Source organism: Hemicordylus capensis, chromosome 2 (assembly GCF_027244095.1).
Source record: "Hemicordylus capensis ecotype Gifberg chromosome 2, rHemCap1.1.pri, whole genome shotgun sequence".
NCBI classification, from domain to species: domain Eukaryota; kingdom Metazoa; phylum Chordata; class Lepidosauria; order Squamata; family Cordylidae; genus Hemicordylus; species Hemicordylus capensis.
The window spans coordinates 265,305,380-265,333,249 of record NC_069658.1 but is presented as its reverse complement, the minus strand read 5'-3'; the positions used below and the strand labels follow the sequence as shown (position 1 = coordinate 265,333,249).

General features: G+C 44.8%; 1 protein-coding gene across 4 annotated transcripts in view; it reads right to left on the bottom strand.

The window, feature by feature from the left end:
• The window catches only part of PLXNB1 (plexin B1), a 199,424-nt gene that overhangs the window by 95,172 nt on the left and 76,382 nt on the right, over positions 1–27,870 (bottom strand). For 3 of the 4 annotated variants that reach the window (XM_053291904.1, XM_053291908.1, XM_053291906.1), the window contains one exon: positions 362–1,499. In XM_053291904.1, coding sequence (XP_053147879.1) covers positions 362–1,498 — 1,137 coding nt within the window. In that variant the 5' untranslated portion in view covers position 1,499. Of the gene's footprint in view, positions 1–361; positions 1,500–1,769; positions 1,788–27,870 lie in introns of those variants that run through there. The other variant, XM_053291907.1, reaches the window with a different exon arrangement.

Below are 27,870 nucleotides of genomic sequence, written 5' to 3'. Positions count from 1 at the left end.
CCCGAGCATTCAGCCCCTGTGCTGAGTAAGCTGGCCATCCTTGCTTTCAGCTACAGTTCATATGTCATATTAGAGAGGCACCTTTTAATGTGGTGATTCTCTTTATTTAGCAGGGGGAGAGTAACTGGCCCTATCCAACCCCAGCAAAGTAGCTCCAGTGACTGTTGCTGGTGTCTATCCTGTGTTTCATTTTAGATTGTGAGCCCTTTGGGGACAGGGATCCATCTTATTTATTTATTTATTTATTTATTATTCCTCTGTGCAAACCGCCCTGAGCCATTTTTGGAAGGGCGGTATAGAAATCAATCAATCAATCAATCCAATCAATATTTATACATGCAAACTGCAGATATCTACTTACCGCCGACAGCTGGACACAGATAGAGCTGACATCATATTCTATGTAAGCCACCTCTACACCTTCCTCGGATTTCCCATCCTTGGTGTAACATAGGTCCCTGGTTTGAGTGGTGAGGTGCTCCACCTCATCCATGGTATAAATACAGAGTGCAGATTCCTCACTCGCCTTCCCCGAGGAAGGGTGCCAGGGGGAAAAGGCAGCAAAGAGCACCTCCCCTTGAGCCCCGCCAGCCCCTCTTTCTCCACCCGGCTGTGCCACATAGGCAGCCTGCAGGAGGTTGTAAGTCTTCTCTTTGGTCCTGCAGACCAAGGGCAGCTCTACATAGGAGTAATAATGTGAGTCATCCAGGCAGATCCTAGAAATATAGGTCCTGAACTCCCGCGACTGTGACTTGAGATCCCGCCGGTAGAACAGGAAGTAGACACTGGAGCCATGAATGAAAGATTTGATGAAGTGGTGGTTGTATTCTGAGAGGCGGCCCACGGCCAGCTTTGCCGTTTCCTCATAGGAGAAGATGGAATGAGAGTCTGGCCCTGGTGGCTCCCCTGGGTGGGCCCTGAGATTCCGAGTGGTGATGGGAGGGATGCTGCCTCCGACTCCGACTCTGGTGTAGCCTCGGCCCACAAACAGCAGCGGCACATTGTCTTTGGAGTACCCTACAAGCCCCACAGTGGAAATATTGGGGTCATTGGCAGCGACATATTGGGTGTCTCCTGGCGTCAGGGGTTGGAAGAGGACTTTGCTAATGAAGCCAAGTCTCCTCTTCTCACAAATCCCTTGCCACACACTGCCACACACGATGAGTTCTTTATCCAGAGTGTTGACTAACAGGAGCTTGTTATAGTTGTCCGTGTACTGGGCCTGGGGACACTCCGGCTTGCCAACAGGAGGAAGGCAATCTTTGCTGTCCAAGAAAGGTCCTGTAGAACATACTTCCTCCATGACCAGGTTTGAGGACAACTGGAAAAGGAAGTTAGTAGCCCCCAGGTAAAGAGTCCCAGAGTCAGAATCCATAATCAGATGAAGAAATTTGGTGGCATTGTATGAAAAGGTGGCATACTGTTGTCCCTGTGGAAATACTGCCCCCAGGAAACACAGAGCAGAGAGAAGGAGTGCCCTCAGAGGCATCATAATCATTCTACAAGAGAAAAGAAAGAGTATTGTTAATTTCTCTCAAGAAGGTCAGCCCTCCTCAATTCTTTTTGCAGTTACAATTTATTAAATATACATCATATACAGAGGTTATAGCACTGAAAAGGTCTTACACAGATTACATCTAAATTATATTTTGTAGCCATATAAACAATAAAAGGAGACCATGTTCTTTCAAAAGTCTCAGTATATCTGCCATCTCTCAGATGGAGGGCTTCAGAAAGTCAATTTAGTCATTATGCCAATGCTCACTGACCCAGATAATAATTATTTCAACTTCAGAGGGTTATGATCATGCCATGTCCTCACAACTGCTATTTTTGCTGCAGTTATCAAGTTCCAAAATCGATCACAATGTTCATAATCAAACTGCATCTGTCAAATATTCAAGTAATATAAACTACAGGTTACGTGGGGGAGAGAATAAACAATCACCAAACCAATTACTATAAGTCCCCCCCCCAACATCATAATCTTAGCACAGTTCCACCACCCATTCTCAATCAGTCACCAATATTCTCCTGCACCATCACAGAAAAACATATCAAGAGCCAGAGAGCTGTAACAAAGCTCTCTTTGTTATCTCTCTCTTTGTAATCTTGCACATGAAATTACAATTTTGGATTGTTTTTTTTAATTATTTATTTTTATTTTTTACATTTTATATGCCGCTCTTCCTCCAAGGAGCCCAGAGTGGTGTACTACACACTTAGGTTTCTCCTCACAACAACCCTGGACTAGGACCGTGGAGACCTGAGTTCAAGTCTCCATTCAGCCATGATGCTTACTGGGTGACTCTGGGCCAGTAACTTCTCTCTCAGCCTAACCTACTTCACAGGGTTGTTGTGAGGAGAAACCTAAGTATGTAGTACACCGCTCTGGGCTCCTTGGAGGAAGAGCGGCATATAAAATGTAAATTTGAAAAAAATGTATAATATCCAAAATTCAATTCCTGGCATCAGCAGGTAGGGCTGGAAAGACCCTAGTCTTTCCAGCCCTGGAGGCCTGCTTGCCACTCAGAGTAGACAATAGTGAACTAGATGGACCATTGGTTTGACGCTATAAGGCAACTTCTTATATAAGGAGATTTGTTTGGACCCCTGTGTGCTGGGACATGTTTCCACGGTTATATAATGCTTCTGTGTGTAGGGGAGCCCTCCAAAAAACTTGTGGTCTTGTGCAATTGCAAGCGGGGTTCAGAATGCAGTGTGTAGGTTCTCACTGCATCCCTACAGCTGCCTGAACTGCATGTATTTCCTTACTCAGGATCTGTTCCAACAAAAATAAGTATTAATTGCTTAATTTATTTACAGCTATATTTCTACCTGAGCTGCATTTCTCTTTTTTAAAATCCCCAAAGTGGTATGCATTTAAAAACAATTTTAAAACAATCTCAATAAGATAACACAACAGTAACAACACAGCATCAAAGAGACAGCACAGAGATGTTATTGCTTGCATATTGCTCACACTATCCTAAAGATAACATCAGAGAAGAAGAATAAGCCTGTGGGGAAACCCAGAAACCCAAATGTACAGCCATATATGGGCTTGTGTTTTGGAACATGTTATAACCACTAGGATAAAAAGCTCAATACAAACTTTATTCCAAATTAGATTGTGAAAACCTGATCAGAACAGGAACAGCAACATGCTGAAGCATCTCATGTGTGACTCACCAGTGGTTCAAGTGCAGTTAGCTCCAGGGCAATTCAAGAATGTTCCACCTTTATCCCTTTTCTAGCCATATATAGGGATCAAGGGCAGCAGCTACTCTATCGTCAGCAGGGGCCAAAGGTTAAAAGCACTAGAATAGCAGTTTTTAAACTGTATTCTGGAGGGGGGGGGAAGGTTAATACCTTAAAACCTATCTGTTTGCCCTGGCCTTCCAGGGTTTTTAATTAGTTTTAATTGTTTTAATGCTGTAACCTGCTTTTCAGGGTTTTTTAATTGTTCTGATTTTATATTTCTGTTTTAACTGTTATTGGATTTAAAGGTTTTGTTTTTTATTGTAAACCGCCCTGAGCCATTTTGGAAGGGCAGTATAAAAATTGAATTAATAATAATAATAATAATAATAATAATAATAATAACAACAACAACAACAAACTAACTAACTAACAAAATAACAAACTAACAAACAGCTTCCAGTTGAACAGAAAGGAAATTGCCCGAACACCAGAGGCACAAAAGACCAGCTGCTGATTGACAAAATGATTTTAGAAAACTGCAAGAAAAGAAAAACAAATTTAAGTGTTGCATGGATTGACTACAAGAAAGTCTTCGATTCATTGCCTCACACATGGATACTAAAATGTTTAGAAACAACTGGTGTCAGCAAAAACATTCAGATATTTATAAAAAAAGCAATGAGCATGTGGAGTACACAGTTAACAATCAATGGCGAGACACTTGGACAGGTTAACATTAGAAGCAGAATTTTCCAAGGGGACTCACTATCCCCTCTGTTGTTTGTAATTGCCATGACCCCACTTTCACAAATACTAAACAAAACAGGCCTCGGATACCAAACATCTAAAACATCCAGTAAAATCAACCATCTGCTGTACATGGACGATCTGAAATTGTATGGGAAGTCCCAGTCAGAAATCGAATCACTGCTAAACACTGTCCGTATATTCAGTAGCGATATAGCAATGGAGTTTGGGCTAGACAAGTGTGCTGCATTAATAATGAACAGAGGGAAAATAACAAAAACAGAAGGAATAGAACTGCCCCATGGAAGCAAGATCAAGAACCTGGAAGAGAAAGAACATTACAAATACTTGGGCATTCTCCAGGCTGATAACATTGCACACGCTGAAGTTAAAAGAAAAATTGGAAGTGAATACATCAGGAGAGTTAGAAAAATCCTCAAGTCCAAACTCAATGGCGGGAACACCATACACGCGATAAACACCTGGGCTATACCTGTTATCAGATACACTGCAGGAATAATAGACTGGACCCAGGCAGAGTTAGAGACGCTGGATCGTAAGACCAGGAAAATCATGACCATCAATCTCATGCTCTGCACCCCCGCAGTGATGTAGATAGGCTATACCTCCCTCGCAGCTCAGGTGGAAGAGGAATGCTGCAAGTCCATCAAACGGTAGAGGAGGAAAAAAGAGGCCTTGAAGAATATATCAAGGACAGTGAAGAAGATGCACTTCAAATGGTCAATAATGAGAAACTATTCAACACCAATGAAACAAAGCAGGCCTACAAGAAAGAACAAGTCAAGAACCGAGCAGAAAAATGGAAAAATAAGCCACTGCATGGTCAATATTTGCACAATATAAGTGGAAAATCAGACATCACCAAGACCTGGCAACGGCTTAAGAATGGCAACTTGAAGAAAGAAACAGAGGGTTTAATACTGGCTGCACAAGAACAGGCACTAAGAACAAATGCAATAAGAGCAAAAGTCGAAAAATCCACCACAAACAGCAAGTGCCGCCTTTGTAAAGAAGCAGATGAAACAGTGGACCACCTAATCAGTTGTTGTAAAAAGATCGCACAGACTGACTACAAACAAAGGCACGACAAAGTAGCAGGGATGATACACTGGAACATCTGCAAAAAATACAAGCTACCTGTAGCCAAACATTGGTGGGACCATAAAACTGAAAAAGTGGTAGAAAATGAAGATGTAGAAATATTATGGGACGTCCGACTACAAACAGACAAACATCTGCCACACAATACACCAGATATAACTGTAGTCGAGAAGAAAGAAAAACAAGTCAAAATAATCGACATAGCAATACCAGGGGATAGCAGAATAGAAGAAAAAGAAATAGAAAAAATCACCAAATACAAAGATCTACAAATCAAAATTGAAAGGCTGTGGCAGAAAAAGACCCAAATAATCCCAGTGGTAATTGGCGCCCTGGGTGCAGTTCCAAAAGACCTTGAAGAGCACCTCAACACCATAGGGGTCACAGAAATCACCATCAGCCAATTACAAAAAGCAGCTTTACTGGGAACAGCCTATATTCTGCGACGATATCTATAACAACAGCAACAACATTGACAATAAAATTCTGGCATCCCAGGTCCTTGGGAAGGACTCGATGTCTGGATAAAACAAACTAGTCAATAACACCTGTCTGACTGTGTAAAATAATAACAATAATACAATCTTGGGCTGCATTCTCAGAGGCATAACATCCAGATCACAATAGTTCCGCTCTATACTGCACTGGTCAGACCTCAGTTGAAATACTTTGGCAAGTTCAGTGCAGTGCATTTTAAGAAAGACAGTGAGAAGCTGGACTGGGTTCAGAGAAGGGAAACAAAGAGGCTATTCTCACATGCAGCCTAACTCAGGTGTGAGAACCATAAGAACATGAGAACATAGGAACAGCCCTGATGGATCAGGCCCAAGGCCCATCTGGTCCAGCATCCTGTTTCACACAGTGGCCCACCAGATGCCTCTGGAAGCCTACAGGCAGGAGTTGAGGGCATGCCCTCTCTCCTGCTGTTACTCCCCTGCAACTGGTACTCAGAGGCATCCTGCCTTTGAGGCTGGAGGTGGCCTATAGCCACTAGTAGCCATTGATAGACCTTTCCTCCATGAAGTTATCCAAACCCCTCTTAAAGCCATCCAGGTTGTTGGCTGTCACCACATCTTGTGGCAGAGAATTCCACAAGTGGATTATGCATTGTGTGAAAAAGTACTTCTGTTTGTTGGTCTTAGATTTCCGGGCAACCATTGGAGTTAGGCCTGATCCTGGTGGGCCAGCACTGCCTAGCCCAGCCTTTTAGCCCAGCTAGCACTGGGACTTCCTGCTTGTGTGTGAGCTGAGTGCCCGCTCTGAGCTCCTTGGAGGAAGAGCAGGATATAAAATGTAAATAATAATACAAAAATAATAATGTGTTGCACAGTGCTTTGTGGGATTTTCTCTGGAGCTGCGCGCTGTGCCATGCATCACTACTCATCTGGGGAAGCTCGGGTTGTGCTCCCATAACAATAACTTGTACCTCAGGGGGGCGGGGGGGTTTGAAGGTGAGTTTTCCCAGCCTTCTCTCCTGCCTGTCTGCTGCCCCGCCTGCTCGGAAGTGTGAAATGAACTCAAAGATTCTGAGTTGTCTGGAAACCAAGACCTATGAGGAATGGTCGGAGGAGATGGTATGTTTAGCCTGCAGAAGACTAAGAGAGATATGAGAGTTGTCTTTAGGGATGGGCCCGGACTGGTCCAGACCTGGGTGGTCCGGTTCGGGTGGGTGGGGTAGCTTTAAGAGCGGCGGGAGGGTTTACTTACCCCCTCCCGCCGCTTTCCCGCTCTGGCGCCGTAATTGGGGTGGCAGGATACCTCCCTGCCGCCCCTCCCCCACTGTAAAAAACTCCCAGGAGTCTTTTGCGTGCGTGCAAAGGACTCCTGGGAGTTTTTTACAGCGACAGCAGGGAAGGGGCGGCGGGGAGGTATCCTGCTGCCCCAATTACTCCTACAATTACGGCGCCAGAGCGGGAAAGCGGCGGGAGGGGTAAGTAAACCCTCCTGCCGCTCTGAAAGCTACCCCCCACCCCAGTGCCGGACCGCAGTTTGGCGGTTCCGTGCACACCCCTAGTCGTCTTCAACTAACTAAAGGGCTGTCACATAGAATTTCTTCTCTGACTTGTTCTCTGCTGCTCCTGAGGGCAAGAGCAGAATACGGGTTGAAATTGCAAGGAAGCAGATTGAAGCCAGACATTAAAAATTTCCTAACTGTAAAAGCTGTTCTGGCAGTGGATCTGTCTGCCTTGTGCAGTGGTGGGAACTCTGGAGATCTTCATACAGACGCTAGACGGCCATCTCTCAGGGACGGTGTAGCAGTTTCCTGCATTGAGCAGGGATCGGAATTAGAAGTCCCCCAAGGTCCCTTCCGAACCCAAATTTTAAGATTCTTTGAGTCTATGAACCTGGGATTCTGCAGAATCTTATCAGAGTCTCCTCAATGAAAAGATCTTTATTATGGTTGTTTAAAAAATTTAACAGAGAAGATTCACAGTCTAAAGAGAAACATGAAGGAGACATCTCAGCAACAGCCACTGGGGAGAGGCAATGCTAGATTCAATAGGGGCAGTTGCTCTCCCCGCTCCCCCGTTAAATATAAGACAGCCACTACTGCAAAAGACACCTCTCTGCCCAATTAGCAGGGGTAAAGTTAGAAGGAATTTTAGGCACATATTATATATACATAAAGACCAACTATTTCATATTTCAGTTTGTGTTCACAATATGTTCATATGAACAGTAAAAAGATCCCTCACTGTGAATCAGACCATTCCTCTACTGAGCTGAGGTAGCTCTCCAAGGTCTCAGACGGGGTCTTACCCAGCCCTGCTACCTGAGACCTTTTAGCTAGAGATCCTGGGGACTGAATTTAGGACCTCATGCATTCAAGGTAAATGAGCAACCACTGAGCTATAAGATAGTGGACAAGCTCCCCTGAAATGCAGCTTGTCCACCACTACCCATCTTCCCCACAATGCACAACCAGAGGAGAGCAACAGGCATGTCTGAGTTTGCATTTAGTCCATTTGGGCCAGTGGTGATGCTAAAAAGACCTGGCTGCTGTCTTACTTGCACTGAGCATGTTACTTAGGACATCCCCGAAAGCTGTGTGCGATGTTCTAGGGTTCCATAGCAATTGGGCAGAGGATCCATAGCAGATGACATATGTGGAGAGGCTAAAGTTTAAAAGTTTGGATCCCAGTTTCCCAAAGAACTGTGTTGTGGACAAGGGTGGGATGAAAAGCAATCAGGGAGGAATTTGGGAAGGGCACATTCCCCACATCTGACAGAGGAAAATAGGTGGCTGTGAACAAAGCAAATTAGCTCAGCCACAACAGGCGATTGTGATCAAGCCAAATGAGCACACCACCTCTATGAGTCTGGGAGGCACTGCACAAACAAATTTTTGAAATACTCTCTCTCTCTCTCTCTCTCTCTCTCTCTCTCTCTCTCAGAGAGCATTTTTCATATAACTTATAAATTAGCTCATGTCACACAGCATCCCAGATCCAAACATTAAAAGAAAGAAATTCAGAGATTCAGGTTTCAGAAGACACTAGCAGTTGTGAGTTCCAAAACTGTACTTGTCAACCAAATAGGCACATAAAGCATCAGGAACTGAGGATGAATGCATGTCACTATGGTACTTATTCTGGGATCACATACACCCAGTGTAGCAGGCACGAGTCCTGCAATCTGCATGTGGCAGGGGTTTTGTACTCCAAAGAGGGCTGTGCAGTCCATATGTCTGGCTTCTAATGTATATGTACCAAGACTGGATAAGTTTCTTGCCCTTTTCTGGGGCATTTCTTGTTCCTCCAGGTGTGCACTACAGGGCTAAAAACAGGAGTGCCAGGAGAGAACTCTCAAATAAATTGTCACAAGTCAGGCCTGATGTTAGTGACAGAAACACAGACAAAGTGTTTCTAAGCAAAGTGAAAAATCACACTCTGCTGAGTTAGAGTGAGAATAACCTGGAGAAAGCAATGGTGAGAGTGAGCGGGAGATGCTTCCCAGAAGGAGGGAGCTTGTGGGTCCGAGCTGACCAGCTTCCAAAAATGAGTCCAGTATTTCCTACTGGGCAACAGCACTAGGCCAAGGCAGGGGAACAAAAACAAGCCAGGCCTTATTGACAAAACCACAGCTCCTCCCTATTCTTAATCCATCGCCATGGAAACTGCCCATGAAGGCGTGAAAGGTCAGAATTGCCTTGGTGTGGAGAGCAAACCCCAAGGCGACACTTTTCCAGCCAAGCCCCTACGCTTCCCAATGAGTGCTCTTTACCCCATCACACTTTAACTGGCTGGCGGGACAAGCACGGAGTGTGACCAGCCACAATTTCCTCGGTCTACTGAAGGAATAGGCTGCCCAGGCCAAAGGCTCAGATTTTTGTTGTTTCGCTTGATCCTGGATCCACTTGGAAATAAAGGCTTCCAAGCAAGCAGCTTTTCAAAGCTGTTTCTGACAGTACTGTCAACTGTCTGGGATATTAACAAGGAAGTCTTTGAGATCTGCATCAATATTGCTTTGAATGTCTGGGTCAATTGCATATCGGTTTAATTCTCAGATGAACGGACAAGTATCTAATCATTCTAAAATGATTTGAGCCAACTCACGCATGAATGCCATTTTGTCTTCATGTAGTCCCTTTCGGTGTTCCACACACAACACACAGGATCACACTGAGAAATGAAATGTATGAGCTGACAATGAACTGCCATGATCAAATATATTCTGCTGCAATTTTTTCCAATGTATAACTGATCCCCTCATGCCATATCACAAACTGCAGTTTCAAAAAGTTTTCCTTGAAGCATAGACAGCTGTTCCTAAAGAAAATAAAAGTTGTGAGGCTCACACAATTTGTTCTACCATTCTTTAAATCCTGACCAGCATGTCCATGTTGTGAGAGATCACTGCTACAATGGTTGCCAACTGTACTGTCGTATTGTGAATGGTTGATTCATAGCCTAGAACTTCCTACCACTGAGAGAAGAGGGGAATTGCTCAATTTGCAAAATGATTTGAGGTTGCAAATTCTATTTTTCTTGTGCAGAATTCTGATCAGAGCACACACAGAATCACAATTGTGGGGGGGAAGAGTATCCCCCCCACAAGAACATAAGAACAGCCCTGTTGGATCAGGCTCAAGGCCTATCTAGTCCAGCATTGTGTTTCACACAGTGGCCCACCAGATGCCTCTGAGAAGCCCACAGGCAAGAGGTGAGAGCATGCCCTCTCTCCTGCTGTTGCTTCCCTGCAACTGGCATTGAGAGGCATATTGCCTCTGAGGCTGGAGATGGTCTATAGCCACCAGACTAGTAGCCATTGATAGACCTGTCTTCCATGAATTTGTCCAAGCCCCTTTTAAAAGCCATCCAAGCTAGCGGCCATCACCACATCCTGTGGCAGAGAATTCCACAGAATTGCAGTGTGGCTGTGGCTGGTGTCTCCCTCGTGTTTCTTTTCAGCCCTTTGGGAATGGGGAATCATCTCCTTCCTATTCTTTTTTCTATGTAAGCCACTTTGAGGATATTTCTTTTGAAAAACACCACCAGTACCATCACAACAATCCATGGATATTTGTTCACTTGCATGTTCCCTTTGCAGCATTCAGTTATGACCAGGGTTGGAAATGGGAGCCTGCATACTGCAGGACATTGGTCTAGTCTAATAAAGCCATTCATACACCAATGTGAGATTTTAGAGTTGGTGGGGCAAGAGCTCTGTGTAAACATAGCCTAGAAAAGATAGTGCGAGCACCTCTTTCCCAGACAAGTGAAGTGAAAAGTCAGTGAAAACTCACATCTGGAAACTGGACTAGAGAAGATTTGTCTTTATCTGGAAAAGAATTTATTTTATTTTATTTATCGAACTTCTATACCGCCCAAACTTTTGTCTCTGGGCGATTAACATAAAACAATTAAAACACATATAAAAAGTTAAAATAATAAATAATGTTTATACATTATCCCCTAGACACCTTAGAACCCGCATCTTCCTGTAGGTAGTGCTTGGAATGGAAGGAACCTTCGGCCAGATTGCCTAAATGCTTTGTGAGTTGACATTCTCTGTTGGTCTGGTGCCAGCTCCATCTACAAGGTCTGCATCTCTGTGTGTGTGGAAATTTTAATGCAAAGGCAATGAGGTGCACTGATTACTGTTGTTATAAGAGTAAACAGTTAAACCACCCAGAGACGTAGGTTTTGGGCGGTACAGTATAAAAACATGTCAAATAAGTAAGTAAGTAAATAAATAAAAATATGATAGATAGATAGATAGATAGATAGATAGATAGATAGATAGATAGATAGATAGATAGATAGATAGTTAGATAGATAGAATAGCCAGCATTTTGTTAGGTTCCAAAATCCAGCTGGGACACTCGCACTCACTGATGCTACTTTGGCATCCTGCCCTTGAAGCTCACATACGCCAATTCACATCACACCCGCTCTGGCTGCTGTTTAGGTGGCACAGACAGAGGAGCTTTTGTTCCTGGGGATAATAGGCACTCAGAATTCCCTTCTCCCAGGGCCACTGGAGGAACCCGCCTCACTCACATTCCCAAGCAACTCTGTGCTGGGCTTCGGAAATCTTTGGCATCTAAGGGCAGAAAGAGATTGAGGTGCACTTATTAGAGTCAGATAGCCTATTTTTCCTGGGGCTTTCAAGATTTTGACACACTAGCCTTCATATGATAACCTCCTCCACAAACTGACCAACCCTACAAGCCACAGCAGGGCAGGAAATAACTAATACTCATAGAGAAAAACTAAGCTTCCACCACCTAGTTTAACTAGACAAGAGTTTGGGTTTTTTTAAAGTGGTGTCAGGCTTAGCATAAGAAGAACCAGTGGTGGTACTCTTATATTTAGCAGGGTGGAGGTATCTCTGTTTTGCTCAGCACAGCATCACTCCAGTGACCATTGTTGATGCCTACTTTGAGTTTCCTTTTAGACTGTGAACCCCTTTCAAACAGGGAACCATTTTTCTTATTTTTATTCCTTTTGCTATGTAAATTGCTCTAAGAACTTTTTTAAAAATGAAGAGCTGTATATAAATAATGGTTGACATCCTGACTAAGTTCCTCAACAGACATCTCACTGAAATTAATAGGAATGTGAAAAAGTACTTACTCTTGTCGGTCCTAAATTTCCCGACCTTGTTTCATTGAATGACCCCTGATTCTAGCATTGTGAGAGACAGAGAAAAATTTCTCTCTGTCCACTCTCTCTACTCCATGCATAATTTTATAGACCTCTATCAAGTCTCCCCTTAATCTCATCTTTTCCAAACTAAAGAGTCCCAGATGCTGTAGCCTAGCCTCATAAGGAAGGTGCTCCAGGCCCCTGTTCAGCTTTGTTGCCGCCTTCTGCACTTTTTCCAGTTCTACAATATCCTTCTTAAGATACAGTGACCAAAACTGTATGCAGTACTCCAGTGGTTGCACCACAGATTTGTATAAGGGCATTATAATATTAACATTTTTATTTTCAACCCCCTTCCTAATGATCCCTAGCATGGAATTGGCCTTTTTTATAGCTGCCGCGCACTGAGATGACACTTTCAATGAGCTGTCCACCATGACCCCAAGACCTCTCTCCTGGGCAGTCATTAACAGCTCAGATCCCATCAGCGTATATGTGAAGTTGGTTTTTTTTGCCCCAAAATGCATCACCTTACACTTGCTTACATTGAACCGCAATTGCCATTTTGTTGCCCACTCCCCCAATCTGGAGATCTTTTTGAAGCTCATCACAATCTGTTGTGGATTTCACTATCCTAAACAGTTTAAAGTCATCTGCAAATCTGGCCACTTCATGGCTTACCTCAACTTCTAGACCATTTATGAAAAAGTTAAAGAGCACTAGTTCCAATACAGATCCCTGGGGGACCCCACTTCCTACTTCTCTCTATAGTGAACATTGTTCATTTATTCCTACCCTCTGTTTCCTGTCATTCAACCAGTTATCAATTACATGAACCTGTCCCCTTATCCCATGACTGCTATGTTTACTCAGCCCTTTTTGGGAACTCTGTCAAAAGCTTTTTCAATTCCAAGTACACCATGTCAACCAGATCACTTTTATCTACATGCCTGTTGACATTCTCAAAGAACTCCAGAAGGTTAGTGAGGCAAGACTTGCCCTTGAGGAAGCCATGCTGGTTTTCCCTCAGCAAGGCCTTCTCTTCTATTTGTTAAACAATTTTGTCCTTAAGTATGCTTTCCATCAATTTACCCGGCACAAATGTTAAGCTAACCAGCTGGTAATATCCTGGATCCCCCCTGGATCCCACTTTGAAAATCAGAGTTACATTGGCTACTTTCCAGTCCTCTGGTACAGTGCCTGATTGTAAGGACAAGATACATATTTTTGCTAGGAGACTGGCAATTTCACATCTGAATTCCTTCAGAACTCTTGGGTGGATGCCATCTGGCCCTGGCGATTTGTTAATTTTTAGTTTTTCAAGACAGTTTAGAACATCATCTCTTGTCACCTCAAATTGGTCAAGTTCCTCTAAACCTGAGAAGCTCAATTCCAGAGAGGGTATATTGTCGTGCTAAGGACGTGCTATCATAACAATGGGTGTCCCATTGTAACAAGTGTGGAGGAGAGCAGGAGGAAGGTTTTAAAATCTGCATACTGTTTTTACCTGGTGTAGTGATCAGCCTCCCTTCCCTCTAAAGAGTTGTCTTGGCTGACAGGCTGGTGAACTCCAGGGCTCAGCCAATCAGTAGACCAGGTGGGTGGGACCTAGAGAGCTGCTGCCAGGAAGAAGGGAGTTCTTTGTTGGAAGAAGCTAGGCTAAAGGTGCACATGAACACATGTGGCCATGGAGGATGGCTGCAGGAGAATAACTCTGCAGATCCTTGAAAGACAAGAGGGCAGGAAGCTTGAACTCACCAAACTCCATCTGGAATTTGGTGAGTTAAAGGAAAGGAAGCCTGGGTTTTGGCTTCGGGACGATTAATTTAGGGAAAAATTTGTTTAGTACGACTTGGCATTAGGGAAGTTATTTTTTTTTGGCATGTGTGTTTTGTATATTCCTGCTAGTGTTCTATTATTGTTTACCTGTAACATAATTAAAATAAGAAACACTAGCCTACGCCCACCCTACCTTGGGCGTTGCAAAAGACACTATAAACATTTAAGTGTGCCTAAGACAACCTATTTTTGTAACCTACTAAGTATTTGGGGGTGTATCTAAGAAAGCTAGAAGCCTCAGACGGAAGCAGTCTGCAGTAACTGAATAAAACTGGTGTTTTTTTCTAAGTTCTTTTCTTTTTACAAGCCTTTCCGAGTTGGTTTGTAACTCAGAAAAAGGGGGGCGAAGGGGGATTACTCTGGTGCAAACACGTCCTCAAACATTCAGCAGCTATCAGTTTTTCTCATCCTGTGTAAGCTTACATGTGGAAGGTGTTTTGTTTTTGTATTTGCCCAATACCCAGTTACAGAGGGACCTTGGATTACAGCATCCACTCCATTGTTCCGGTTCTCTGCAAGTTTTAGGGTGCTTAGAGGTGGCATTTTGAACCTACCGATAATACAGAATCATGTTAGGAGAAGCCTAGCCAGGCAGCTTAGCCAGGATGATTGAGCATTTCTTCCCCCACGTGAGCTTGCTCTGAGACAAAAGCTTTAATCTGCTACAACTGGGCTACCAGAACACCCTCCCCTACACAGCAACCACTGTGCATAGAGAAGGCTAGCTCTATGCAGACCTGTGTGCAGAGCTAGCCTTCAAAGCACATTCTATGCTCCTGAAAGCAGAGCAGCTTCGGCAGGACTATATATGCCTCCTGCTCTTTCATGGCCGATGAGAGGGCAGCTGCAGATGTCGTGAAACTTTCCCAATCTGTGGGCAGGGGTGGGTGCTGGGAATGCATCTGGGACCCTAGAGGACCTTCCATGGAGGAGTAAGAAGCTGACAATTTCAACAACAGACCACCAGCAGCCATGTCCATGTGCTTGCTGGGCTTGCAGAGACAAACAGAAACGGTGAATGTGTGCTGCATATTGGGTAACATCTCACCTGGGCAAATACCCTCCTCAAAACAGTTGTGAGAATGGGCCCCCAGTGTTAACATGCCTGGAGAGAACGCCACAACTCACTTCAATCTTTGACTTGTATACCTGCTCAAAGGTTGAATCAAAGAGAGGAAACAACACCTGGGAAGTGGGAACATCAGGGAGTTGCTGACTCACTCTTCTTTCATCCCAGGATAAGCTACCATGTAAACAATAGCAAGGTTGTCATGTCTGGTGAAGTTCACTTTTTTATAGTTATTTTTAAATACACTTAGCATTATTAGCAATGAAATACAATACAAGCCAGCAGTGTAGGGACAGGAAAAACAAACACCATTATCATTACAAGCAGGAAAAACGTTATGACTAAATAGATGAAAAACTCTAAAATAGATTTACAACCGGGGGGGGGGGGAGCAGCACGAAAAGGGCATAGACTAACTTTATTTAAACATTAAAACATTTTCATGACCAAAGAGAAAAACAGAAAGCCACTAGCATAAAAAGTGCATGGAGAAACACACTGGCAAAACAAGGAAAGGAGAGCCCCATTATAGTACTGTTTAGCATCCTGGTACACTCTAAAGGGGTTCAATTCTTCTCCATACCTATTAATATTGAACTAGCTGATCCCACAGAGCATCTGTGCGCTAGTGCACTCAGCCCACGCTTGCCCATTCCTCCTCCCACCCACTCGAAGCTTGCCCATTCCTCCTCCCAACCTGCTCACCTGTTCCTTCCCCCGACCTGCTCACTTGTCTCCCCCCCTCCATTCGTCATCCTCCCCACCTGCTCACCCAGCAGCTGCGGGTCTGAGGTTGCACTGAAGCCCAGTCAACCGGCCATTTGGCTGGCAAGAGGGCCCAGAGAAGGAGGCTGCACCGCCCTCTCTGCCGTCTGCTCGTCTGTCTCCTTGCCTCTCTATGCAGGCACCTCTCTGTGCAGGCCTCATTCGGCCCCAGTGTGGCCTGACTTGTCATTTGGCTGGCAGGCAGGCCCAGAGAAGAAGGCTGCGCCACCCTCTCCGCCACCTGCTTGGCCAGTCTCCTCTCGAGGACGGCTGTAGTTGGGCTGCCTGCTCACCATTTTCTCTCTCCACCCAGCCAGCCACTGCCACTGCCCACTGCACCCTCTTCCCCCCCACCTGCCCACCCACGCGTTCACCTTTGGTGGGGCCTCCCCCTGCTGCCGCTTTCTTCTCCCCCTCCTAGCAGCTCGCTTGCAAACTCTCACGAGAGCTGCCACTCATGGGATTAGCCATGCGTATGACTTAGATAATGAGAGAGAGAGAGAGAGAGAGAGAGAGAGAGAGAGAGATTGCTCCTGTTTAAAATGGGCTGCTATGTATAAGATGCAAGATCCAAAGTTTAAGACAGAACATCTAGTGTTTACCAATGTTTTCCATACAAAGGTCTTGCCACAAAAATAATATGAAAGAGCAACATTTTGTCATTCTTAGACACTATTCCTTTCATCTCTTTCAACAAATAGATCATGGGGTCTAATGGGAGACTCTTCTTCAAAATCTTATCAGTTGTAGATCCATTGTACTATACAGCCAATCATTTCTTGCCAAGGGACAGAGCTACCAAGCACCAGCAAAGCAAGTTGTAAAGTTCACAGTTTATTTGTGCATTTGATTATGTATTTATCTATGACATTTAGTAAAATTAAAAACCTTTTGACTGATTAAAGAGGTGGCTCTGATTAATTGGGTGGCAGATTTTAATTTTAAAAAACATACATTTAAATTCAAGAACTTACAACAATTAGGTGTCAGGTGCCATCTTGGAAGAGGTATTCCCTGCCTCTCTCTCTCTCTCTCATCCACCCAAGGGAATACCTCTTCTAAGATGGTGCTTGTTATGACATGAATGTTCAGCATCATCAAAAATCACCAAGAAAAGTGTGCATCTTGCCTTTAGTGGTTGTTAATGGCTATCTGCTCATTAGTTCTAGCTGATGACTGTAATAATCTATCTTGCCCTTAGAAGTCTTGTTTTATTTCTATGCAAATTTATGCAGATTAAATCAACGGATTGATTCAGTGGATTAAGGTTTCTTTAACCCGGTAACAGCCCTAATTTGTGTTAATCCTGTCCTTACCCAGAACTGATCATAGTGACAAACTTCCACAAAGAAAAATGTGGAATTTTCCCACATGTGACATGTGGATTACACAGGCCTACCTGTGTAATCATTTCCCTGCCACTGCCAATTTTGAGAAGCAACAATTATGTAGATCAGACCAATGCATGCAGGCTCTGACTGGAATTCAGCATCCAACATGTGGATACCTGGTGGACTCATGAGCCCTGCTAGAGTGAGCAGAGTGGGTTGGCATGATTCCAGGCCCCCCACCTTGTAAATTCTGCACAATTACAGTCACATCTGCACCTAGAGCCCACCAGATATCAATTTTTAATGCTAAAAATGGCCTCCTTACAGGCTGTTTTGCCCCCTCCAGCGGGGGAGATTTAAGGTGCATAGTTACCCTTGTAAATACATATCTGGAACCTCATGGAGGGAAAACATAGCTTGGGATAATTCTGAGCAGAAACAGGGAAAAGCTTAAGCTCCCCCACCCCCCGCCAAACTCATGTGATTATTCATGATGCTTATATAGAACCTCCATATTCAGAGAAAGCATATAATCAAATACCAGCCTGTGGGGGGCAGGGCTCTGGCCTTAATTCCCTGCTTATGTGCTTCTCACGGGGATCTGGTTGGGCCATTGTGGGAAGCAGGATGCTGGACCAGATGGCCCTTGCATCTGATCCAGCAGAGCTCTTCTTCTTTGATTCCTCCAATCAGAATTGTAGGCTCTGGAGGCTACTTGTAAGGCCCTGGGGGTTTTGAACCAGGGACTCTGTCAGCAGGGCTCGAGAACCTTACTCCCTGCAGCAGTTATCGGCCTGTTCTCTGCTGCACTGCAGTGCAGTGCCATCCGTATAATGGTCAGAACCAGTACACAGGGACACAGGAAGTTCCCTTATATCGAGTCAGACCACTGGTCCATCTAGCTCAGTATTGTGCTTCTCCAAGGTTTAAGGCAGCAGTCTTTCCCAGCCCTACCTGGAGATGCCAGGGATTGACCCTGGGGCCTTCTGCATGCAAAGCAGATGCTGTACCATCGAACTATGTCCCCACCCGCAAAGGGAGCATACATAGATATCCCATTCAGGCACTAACCACATCAAGGCCTGCTTCATTTTAGCAAAGTGGCTATACTGTGCACCCTTAGACCATGCTCTGGGACTCTGAAGAGCTGGGACTGCAGCTCTTCTGCCCAGGTGGCTCAAGGAACAGGGGCGTTGCAAGGTTGGAGTGGGCCCAGAGACTAGATTTTAAAATTCCCCCACTCACTGAAGCTCAGCTCATGAAGTAAAGAAATCTTAAATAAGGCTGAATAGTGGAAATAAAAAGCATAGTAAAGTAAGTGTGTGTGTGTGTGTGTGTGTGTGTGTGTGTGTGTCACACACACACATAACCTATGTGCCACAATAGGACATCATCCTAAATTATTTTTTTTAAGGTTTTGTAAATTGTGGACGATGCAAGTCATTTAACGGTACTAGAGAAAGACCTGCTGTTCTGGTAGCTCCAGGTCTTAACACTCACATTAATTTCGGAGGATGAATATAACTGAAGGAAGCCCAGGCGGGTGCACAGCTGGGGGAATCAGTCATATGACTTGCCTCTGAGCAAGGCCCCCCAGACAACTGTCTCTCCTTGCCCTATTATAGTTAAGCCCCTGCCAGGGAACCAAGAAGAGCCTGTTTGGCCCCACATAACAATTCAATTGTCTAAGCAACATCGCTTGACAAAGCAACAGCACAGACTGGCCTTGCCTGCATGAACAGTCCTTAACCAGCTTTGCCGATCTGTGACCACATCTTTTGCCTCTGGCCCTTTTGGTCGTCACTGTCCAATCTGGCACCTGACCTCAGCTTGTCTTGACCCTGTCTACTGCCTCTGGCCCCTTTGCGCCTCATCTGCCTGCTCTGAAATGGGACTCTTCTAGTTGCAGCTTGGCTTGGCACCAGCCAAAGCCTAAGTCAGCGCTCAATTAAAACACAAAACAAAACTGTTTGAATTTTGTTACATGCATTGTTATGTAATGTGTTTTTTGTCCCTAAGGCTGAAGAGAAATGTTGCATATATTCCAACCCTAGACAGTTTGACATCTTAATTTGAGGTTCTGAAAGTTAAAAGTCACAACCTGCAAGTTTAAAATTCAATGTCAAAGGTCACTTGTAAAAGCAAAGAAAACTGCTGATAAATAATGCAAGTATTAACTTTCTAAATGCATCCTTTTATACCCTTTTTCTAAAAGCCTTGAGTCTAACAGCATCCATAATTGTGATTAATACCTTGGTTAAGTATTATTTTAAAAGTAGTATTTACAAGCCTAGGTAGCCAAAGGCTGAAAATGTGCCATACTCTTTAACGAGTAATTATTCTGCATAATTCCACAGTTACCTGTGAAGGTTGTGGGCGGGGGGTGTGTGTGCTCTGTATCTGTTTACACCACAAACAAAAGATAATTAAAATAAAAAACGATGACCAGTCTTTGACAGAATGGAAGATCTTTAAATGGTTTTGGAAGAAGGCAAAAACAAAAACAAAAAAACACACCCCAAAAGTGGCACATGATACAAACTGTTGCCAAGGAGGAAATACAAAAAGAGAAGACAACAAAGACCAGGAAGGAAAATGGAGAAAGGAGGATATGGGGAGAGATGTAAAACATCAGCAAAGGTCACAACACCACTGTTCATTCCAACAGGAAGCTTCTTTTTCCATGGGCTCTGCAGAATATATCACAATAAGACATTGGATAAACAGACACAAGCTTACCCCTGCTAACTGGGCAAAAAGCCGCCTTTTAAAGTGGCAGATCTCTCTTATTTAGCCAGGAGAGAGCATCTGTCCCTAATCAACCCAGCATAGTATGCCTTCCAGTTGCTGTTGCTGGTGTCTCTTTCGTGTTTCGTTTTAAGTTATGAGCTTTTGGGGAACCATTTTCTCCTTTTTCCCCTTTCCCTTTCTTTTTTTTAAACTACTATGTGAAATTTCCATTGAAAAGTGGTAGACATATTTTCCAAATAAAATAGGGAACAGCTTTACATTGAGTGAGAGCAATGGAACTTTACGGCTGATCTAGAAAAAGAGCAGATCATGTGGAAAAGTTGTTTCTGGGGTCTACCACTACAGACTTCAGGTGGGGGAATCAGATGGCTGAATGCTTCCTGCTCACAGAAAGCTAGAAGCACTGACGGGCATCTGCCCATTGCTGGGGGAATGCCCACAATGCACCGTGCACTCACGTGGGGAATCACTGTGGGATTTCTGGGGCCAGGGTGACAAGTCCTGGTCCCAGATTGATCCGCCCTGCTCCACACTGCACAGAGCAGGGCTGATCGTGTGGGAGCGCAGTAACCACTAACCAAACATCAACCATCTGGGAGGGGGAGGCAAGGTTTGTGGAGCCTTCACCACCACCACCTGCCTGCCCAGTAGGTCATGTGAATGGCTCCATAGTCAGCTATTCCAAGTTTCCAGAGACAGAATCAAAGGAAACCTCCTAATCAAGCAAATGACTCTCCCACAGGCACGGAACAGGGAAAAACAGGACAATCTAAGGTAACCCCAGAGTCCATACCCCACACAGGAGATGTGCAGAACCAAGGGGCTCAGTGTGTCCCAACCGGACTCACCTACCCACCCACCACCATTAACAGAGATGGAAGCAAGCCTGAAAACTATCCTGCTGCAGCCGAATCCAGGCTCTCTGCTGAGGCAGGGATTCAAGCATCCAGACCTCAGAAAGCTCAGAGGGCCAGAACCAGACCTCAGCAAGAAGAACTAGGCACTGCAGCATAGAGGGAATGTTGCTCCAACAGCTTCTTGCAGAAGACCGATGGTTCTTAGAGCTGCTGCCTAAGCAGGGTGAATTGGTACCACCTCTTTCCTTGGTTCAGAATGAGGCAGCCAGGCTGGTCTCTGGGTCATCTCGGAGAGACCACATTATTCCTCTCTGCTGATGGAGGTTCACTGGCTGCCAATAGGTTTCCAGGCAAAATACAAAGTGCTAGTTGTAACTTATAAAGTCCTAACCGGCTTAGGCCCTGGGTATCTAAGAGAGCGTCTTCTTCACTACGAGCCCCACCGCCCATTGAGGTCATCTGAGGAGTTCCCTCTCCAGTTACCACCAACTCGTCTGGTAGCTACACTGAGACGGGCCTTCTTGGTTGCTGCCCCGAGATTGTGGAATGCGCTCCCTGTTGAGATGCAATCCTCCCCATCTCTGGCAATTTTTTAAAAAAACACGTGAAAACCCATCTTTTCACCCAAGCTTTCCCAGCTTTTAAAAACTGTGTTCTAAATTTTATGGCTGTTTTAAATTGTTGCATTGTTTTAACGTTTATATGTGTTTTAATTGTTTTTATGTTAACCGCCCAGAGACGAAAGTTTGGGCGGTATAGAAGTTTCATAAATGAATGAATGAATGAATGAATGAATGAATGAATGAATGAATGAATGAAAAGTTCTTAAAGGGGTCTTGCCCAATTTCTTAAGCACTGGCTCTAGCTAGTGACTCTGCTAAAGCAGCTAGGCCCTCAGGAGACTCCTCTGAGTAGGAGGACAAAGGCAAGGCTGTGTCCTCAGATCATGGTGGGGGTGCTGGCTCTGGTTCTCCAGAGTGTGGGGGGTCCCAGCGGCAAGGGGCCATACAAGCTTTGGATCTTAGGTTGCTCCCAGCCTGCCTCATCCCCTGAGCTTTCTACCTTGTTCCCCAAATGAGAGCGATCCTAGATCTGGGGTCATGACAGAACCAAAGCTCAGAGCCATTGGCCCAGTGTCCACTTGACTGCACAAGGCATCTCAGTTCAGAGCTTTGCTCAGTAGAAGCAACTCTGAGCTCCAGTCCATGAGGAAGGATGAGACTGCCAGGCTGCCTACATAAAACGTCAGTGGTCGCTTGGAAGCAGCCGGTGCAACAGCTACCCGAGACATGGTCCTGACCTTGTCTGGACCGCTCCTCTTCTGCTCAGCACTGAGTCCTTTGACTGCTGACCTTCTGGACAGCTCCCTTATCTCGCTTTGAAGATGGGGATGAGAAAGATATCAGAAGGGTTGTAGCCTAAACTTCTCGATATGTAAGCTTTCTGTTTTCAAGTTATTGGAGTTGGGGTGGGGGGTGGGGGTCTGGGCATTCAAGCACGCAGTCTTCACACCTTTAATCTGAGTTGTTAACAGTGTAGCAATTTTTGTCATGTGATTTACTATCTGTGTGGACTGGGTCTTTGACAAGCACTTGAGACCCTGAATATGTAATGCATACATTCTACCACTAAACCAATATGGCCCTTACCACATAATATGCCTATTCATACGAGCAGCCCAACTCAGCCTAGAGCAGCCCAGCCTGGGTTGGTCTAGTCGTGTGCAGCTTTGGGATCGAGCCCAATCCTGGCGCTGCCCTCCCACCCAACCTGACTTGTAACCCCAGCTTTTAGACAGGGGTAAGGGCACTAGTGCATTCTTAACCCCATGCACTGGGGTCATGTGCATGAAGTCCGAGCATATACAGAGTTAGAGCACTCGACTCATGGGGGAACCCCTAAATGCACCCTGCTGCTTGTGTGGTATATTTAGGAATTCCTGGAAGCCAGGACTCATCTTTCCAGCCTCCAGCGATCCACACTGCCAGGAGCAGCGTGGATCACGTGCGCAGACAGAGGCACACCAAAGAGAGGACCACTGATCGTCTGAGGGGAAAGTAGGTCCATCCCTGCCTCCTCGCCCTGGTAATAATCATGTGTATAGCCTTAATATTTAGTGAATACAGAATACAGAACATATGTCTGCTAATGTTGCATCCAGCAAAACAAAGTCTGTATGAATTTAATTTTTTTTAAATTAAAACTTCATTTAAAAAAATTAGTCTAGAATTCAGTATTTGAATGAAATTTCATGACACACACCTTGTGCCTGTTTCCTGTGGGCAGAACCGTCAGTATTCTGGTGTCCCCTCTTGCCTGGTTCATAACCGGTCTTTGAGGCGGTTCTCACAAGCAGCCAAGACCTGGTTAAGGCAGTGAAGCCCGGGCTTGGCTGCCCGTGAGAACCGCTGGGAGCTGGCTGCACAGCATTGCCGGGGGGGGGAGGGGATCCTACAATGCACCATGCACCTGTGCGGTGCATTGTGGGATTTCCGGGGGCCATGATGACACATCCCAGCCCCTGAACCTCCACGCTGGGCCAGCAGTGGCTTGTCTGGGTGCATGATCCATGTGCCCAGCAACTATTGTAGGTAGTTGGTGGGGAAGGTAAGCTGCTGCAGCCTTCCCCGCTGCCCGCCCTCAAGTTCACTCACAGGATTGTGAGAAAGGGCTCATTTGTTATTTTGCAAAAATTGAAATGGGCCGGTCTTAGCCAAGCACACCTTACTGCAGCTCCTGTGAGAAACTAACCATGGTGCATTGGTATGCAAATTGCAGGTTCCCACGCTTGCCTTTGAGTGCTGTAGCACCATGCTATTTACACTTCATTGCCTAACTTGCATTGGGTTCAAGTTACAGCAAAGCAGATTAAGACTGGATACCAGGAAACATGGTATGAATTCAGGGGGAAATAATGAGAAGGCATTTTGAATGGATTTTCCAAGCACATTCCTCAGATTGTTAAGAGGACAATGATGCACATATACATTTCCTGAGCTAAGCTCAGCACCGGTTTGAGGCATCTGGGTACCTTAGTTCAATTAGTAGAGTGAGGTGAATTCACCCTCCTCCTGCATCTTCAACAAATCCTGGTCCTGGCATCTTTTTCTCACTCACCCCACCAGACTCTGCAACTTATCAGGTCCTGATGGGGCTTCTCTCATACCCTCATTTTTGGCCAGCCAGCTATATAGTCCTGGGATCCCTGTCTTATTCCTTTCTGACTGTGACTCTGAGGGCAAAACAAGACATGACAAAGGAGAGCTGCAATTAGCAACTCCTATGAAATTTGTTTTACTAATTAATAGCCCCATGGGATGGCTTTGAAGACTGAGGGAGAGGCTCTGGGCTAGGGAAGGGGGGCTGAATTCTTTGCTTTTTCTCTGATGTAAATCCTCACACACATACCCCACCATGAAGCTGCTTTTAGCACAGGGTGGGTGAAGAAGATACGTAGAGATAGTATACAAGACTTAATCTTCAGGCCACTCTTCTAGTTTGGCCCCTATGAGCCTCAAGGGCCAACATTTTATCCATTCATTCACACCTCAGCCCAAGCCCACTGAACTCCTTTCCAATGGGCAGAAGTAGAATTTCATCACTTTGGTCTTTCCGCCACACCATGGTCTTTCCGCCACACCATGATTAGAAGTATAGAAAATAAGTAAACATATGCACATGTGCTTAATTGCCATCATTTGACATACAATTTTGGCAAACTTCAAGAGTGGGTTCAGACATCACAGAGTGGAGCCAGAATGGTGTAGTGGTTAGAGTGCTGGACTAGGACCGGGGAGACCTGAGTTCAAATCCCCATTCAGCCATGAGACTTGCTGGGTGACTCTGGGCCAGTCACTTCTCTCTCAGCCTAACCTACTTCATAGGGTTGTTGTGAGGAGAAGTTTAAGTATGTAGTATACTGCTCTGGGCTCCTTGGAGGAAGAGCGGGATATAAATGTAAAATAACAACAACAACAACAACAACAACTGGTGGTTCTTGGGACTGTGTGCAGGAGCCTAACCGGATGTCTGGGAAGGAAATTCTGACACTGGGCATGTCATCCAAACCCGTTACGTTTCGGCATATTCTACCCTACTTGCAGTTCCGAAACTGACATCTGTAACCGACTTCAAATTGTTACTGTTACAGAAGCTGTGTTTGGAACCACACGTAGTGTAGAGCAGATGGATACTGGCGGGCTTGAACGACATGCCTACTCCTGGCATCTCATTCCTGACACTGGAAGTCTGGCCCCTTCCAAGCTCCAGGAACCAGCAGTTCAGCCAAGACACCAGTTTTCCATGATGCCTAAAAAAACCCCAAAACTGGATATCCACATCCTCCCAACTTTTAGACAGTTGCTTAAAGCGCACTTGTTCCATTTGGTTTTTGGTGTGGAGCAAAGGGGAAGTGATTCCTGGAATCAGTCTGTTTTTCTGTACTGCTGTGTTTTGTTGTTATTGATTGCTGTTTTCATGGTTTGGGGTGTCTTTTCTATTGTGAGCTGCTTTGGAGGCTTTATTGCAGAAAAGTGGCATATAAAGATAGAAATAAAACAAATCCCTAACTATTGGATTAGGCTTCCCAGCTCCTTTGCCTTGTTCCCAAGCAGCAGAAGAATGTATACCATTCCCTGCTTCTCCTACCTTCCTTCTCTCTGCTGTGGCAAAAAAAACCACGGTGAGGGGTGGGGGAAAGAAATACTGCTCACTATACACTGCTACCCTACATGATTTCCTAGTATTACCCTGGCTAATCCCAGCATCATAATCCTCAACAGAAGGGATAAGAGAAGGATAATCTACATATACATCTGCAGATTTTGTCAGAATTGGCTAAAATAAATACTGGTTCATCCATAGCAGGTCTATCCTAAATCTTCTTCCTCCTGCCACTAGCATCCCTTTTAGACACACAGATAAAATATTAGGCTCAGCAATTTTCCTTTGAAGTATCAGTATTAATTCTTCTCTTTCAGAAGACATCGCTGTATTTTATTTCCCTTCCCTGAGGAACCTACCCAGTTCTCACTTGCTAAATATCGCTTGCTAAATATCACTTGCTAAATATCGCTCCGAGGTTCAGTATATTTAATCTGGAGTGCAACAGAAGGCAATATAGGATTAATAGCTTCTGCTTTTGCCAGACAAGTCTGTATCTCTTGTTAGAGAGTATCTGAACTCCAAAAGAGACCGGTGGAACTACTTTGGATGAGTTTCATCCAAACTGAAACCAGCATTGATTAGTACTGGATTAGTACATTGATTAGTACTCACCAGTGCCATGGATTTGTCTTTTAGCTCCAGCAAAGGAAAAAATAAGAATCCCACCCCCCCTGCTGCCACCTGTGAGAAATTCTAATGTTATATCGGTGCCAGAGATTGATTTCAATCCTCTTACACTATCCATCTAAATAGTAATTCCTGCCCCATCTTGGATATATGAAATGATGGAGGATAAAGCCTTGCCTTTCAGGGTCCATTTCATATTATTAGTTAAAAATCCCAAGGGCATTGTGTAAATAGAGGAAGTGAATAGCTAGCAGGGGCACAGCTGTAATTTAACAAGGTGTGATAGATGACCTTGGTCCCCTGAAGAAGGGAGGGACCCACTGGCTGAGTGGCAGCCTTTTGCTCTCCCCCTTGTGCCTCACCCACTCATTGGCATGCAGTTGGCTCCTGATCAGAAGACTCATCTTGGCTTCAAATAAGACGAGTCCTCTTCTGGAGGGGAGGAGTGTCAGGTAGAATCCTTCTTTCCTCCTGACTAGTTGGCTAATGCTCAGGTTCAACCCACCCACCCCTCAGACTGACTGACAGACTCAACAGCGAGGAAATGTCACTGAGCATCAGCCAGCCAGTCAGTCAGAAGGAGGGAAGCATGGAGAGATGCTGCCTGATACTCCTCCCTCTGCCCTCCTGAAGCTGAGATAGAAGTGAAAATATCATTAATTAAAAGAGCTTAGGGGCCCTTTTTGAATTCTGCTAAAAAAAGAACAGGTACAATCATAATACCCCTTTTCTCTGTTTTTCACCTTCAAAATATTCTTTTGAATGGGAGTGTGAGAAAGGGTGTGCCAATAATTTTTATTTTTCAGCATGTCCTCACAGTCCTTCTGCAGTAGACATGAGAGGAGGGAAGAGAAGGCAGCGGGCTTCTTGTAGAAGGGAGGGGCCCATCTTCACTTCTTATCCCAGGGCCCACTCTAACCTTGCTACATCCCTGAAGCCTAGTCATTAACAGATGCTGCTCTCTCTAGTGTGTGACCAGCAAACCTACTACACAAGAACCTCAGAGCAGATTTTTGAACTCCTAATTCTGAAAGTACAGTAGTGGATGGAGAGGGAGGATGTTGATCCAATTAATTCAATCTACTGCTTTCTCAAACCATGACATGGACCCTTCCCAAGAAGATTCTGGCTATTCATAAGAATAGTCCTGCTGGATCAGGCCCAAGACCTATCTAGTGCAGCATCCTATTTCACACAGTGGCCCACCAAATGCCTCTGAGAAGCCCACAGGCAAGAGGTGGGGGCAGCACTCTCCCCATGAATTTGTCTAAGCCCCTTTTAAAGCCATCCAAGCTAGTGGCCATCACCACAACCCGTGGCAGGGAATTCTATAGATTTATTATGCACTGTGTGAAAAAGTACTTCCTTTTGATGGGCCTTAAATTTCCTGGTCATCAGTTTCATGGGATGAGCCCTGGTTCTAGTGTTGTGAGAGAGGGAGAAAAATTTCTCTCTGTCCACTCTCTCTACTCCATGCATAATTTTATTCACCTCTTTTCCAAACTAAAAGGTGCTGTAGTCTTGCCTCACAAGGCCCCTGATCATCTTGGTTGCCCTCTTCAGCACCTTTTCCAGTTCTACGATGTCCTTCTTAAGATAGGTTGACCAGAATTATACGCAGTACTCCAAATATGACCGCATCATAGATTTGTATAAGGGCTTTATATTATTAGCATTTTTATTTTCAATCCCCTTCCTAATGATCCCTAGCATGGAATTTGCCTTTTTCACAGCTGCTGCACACCAAGTTGTCACTTTCAACTAGCTGTCCACCATGACCGCAAGATCTCTCTCCTGGTCAG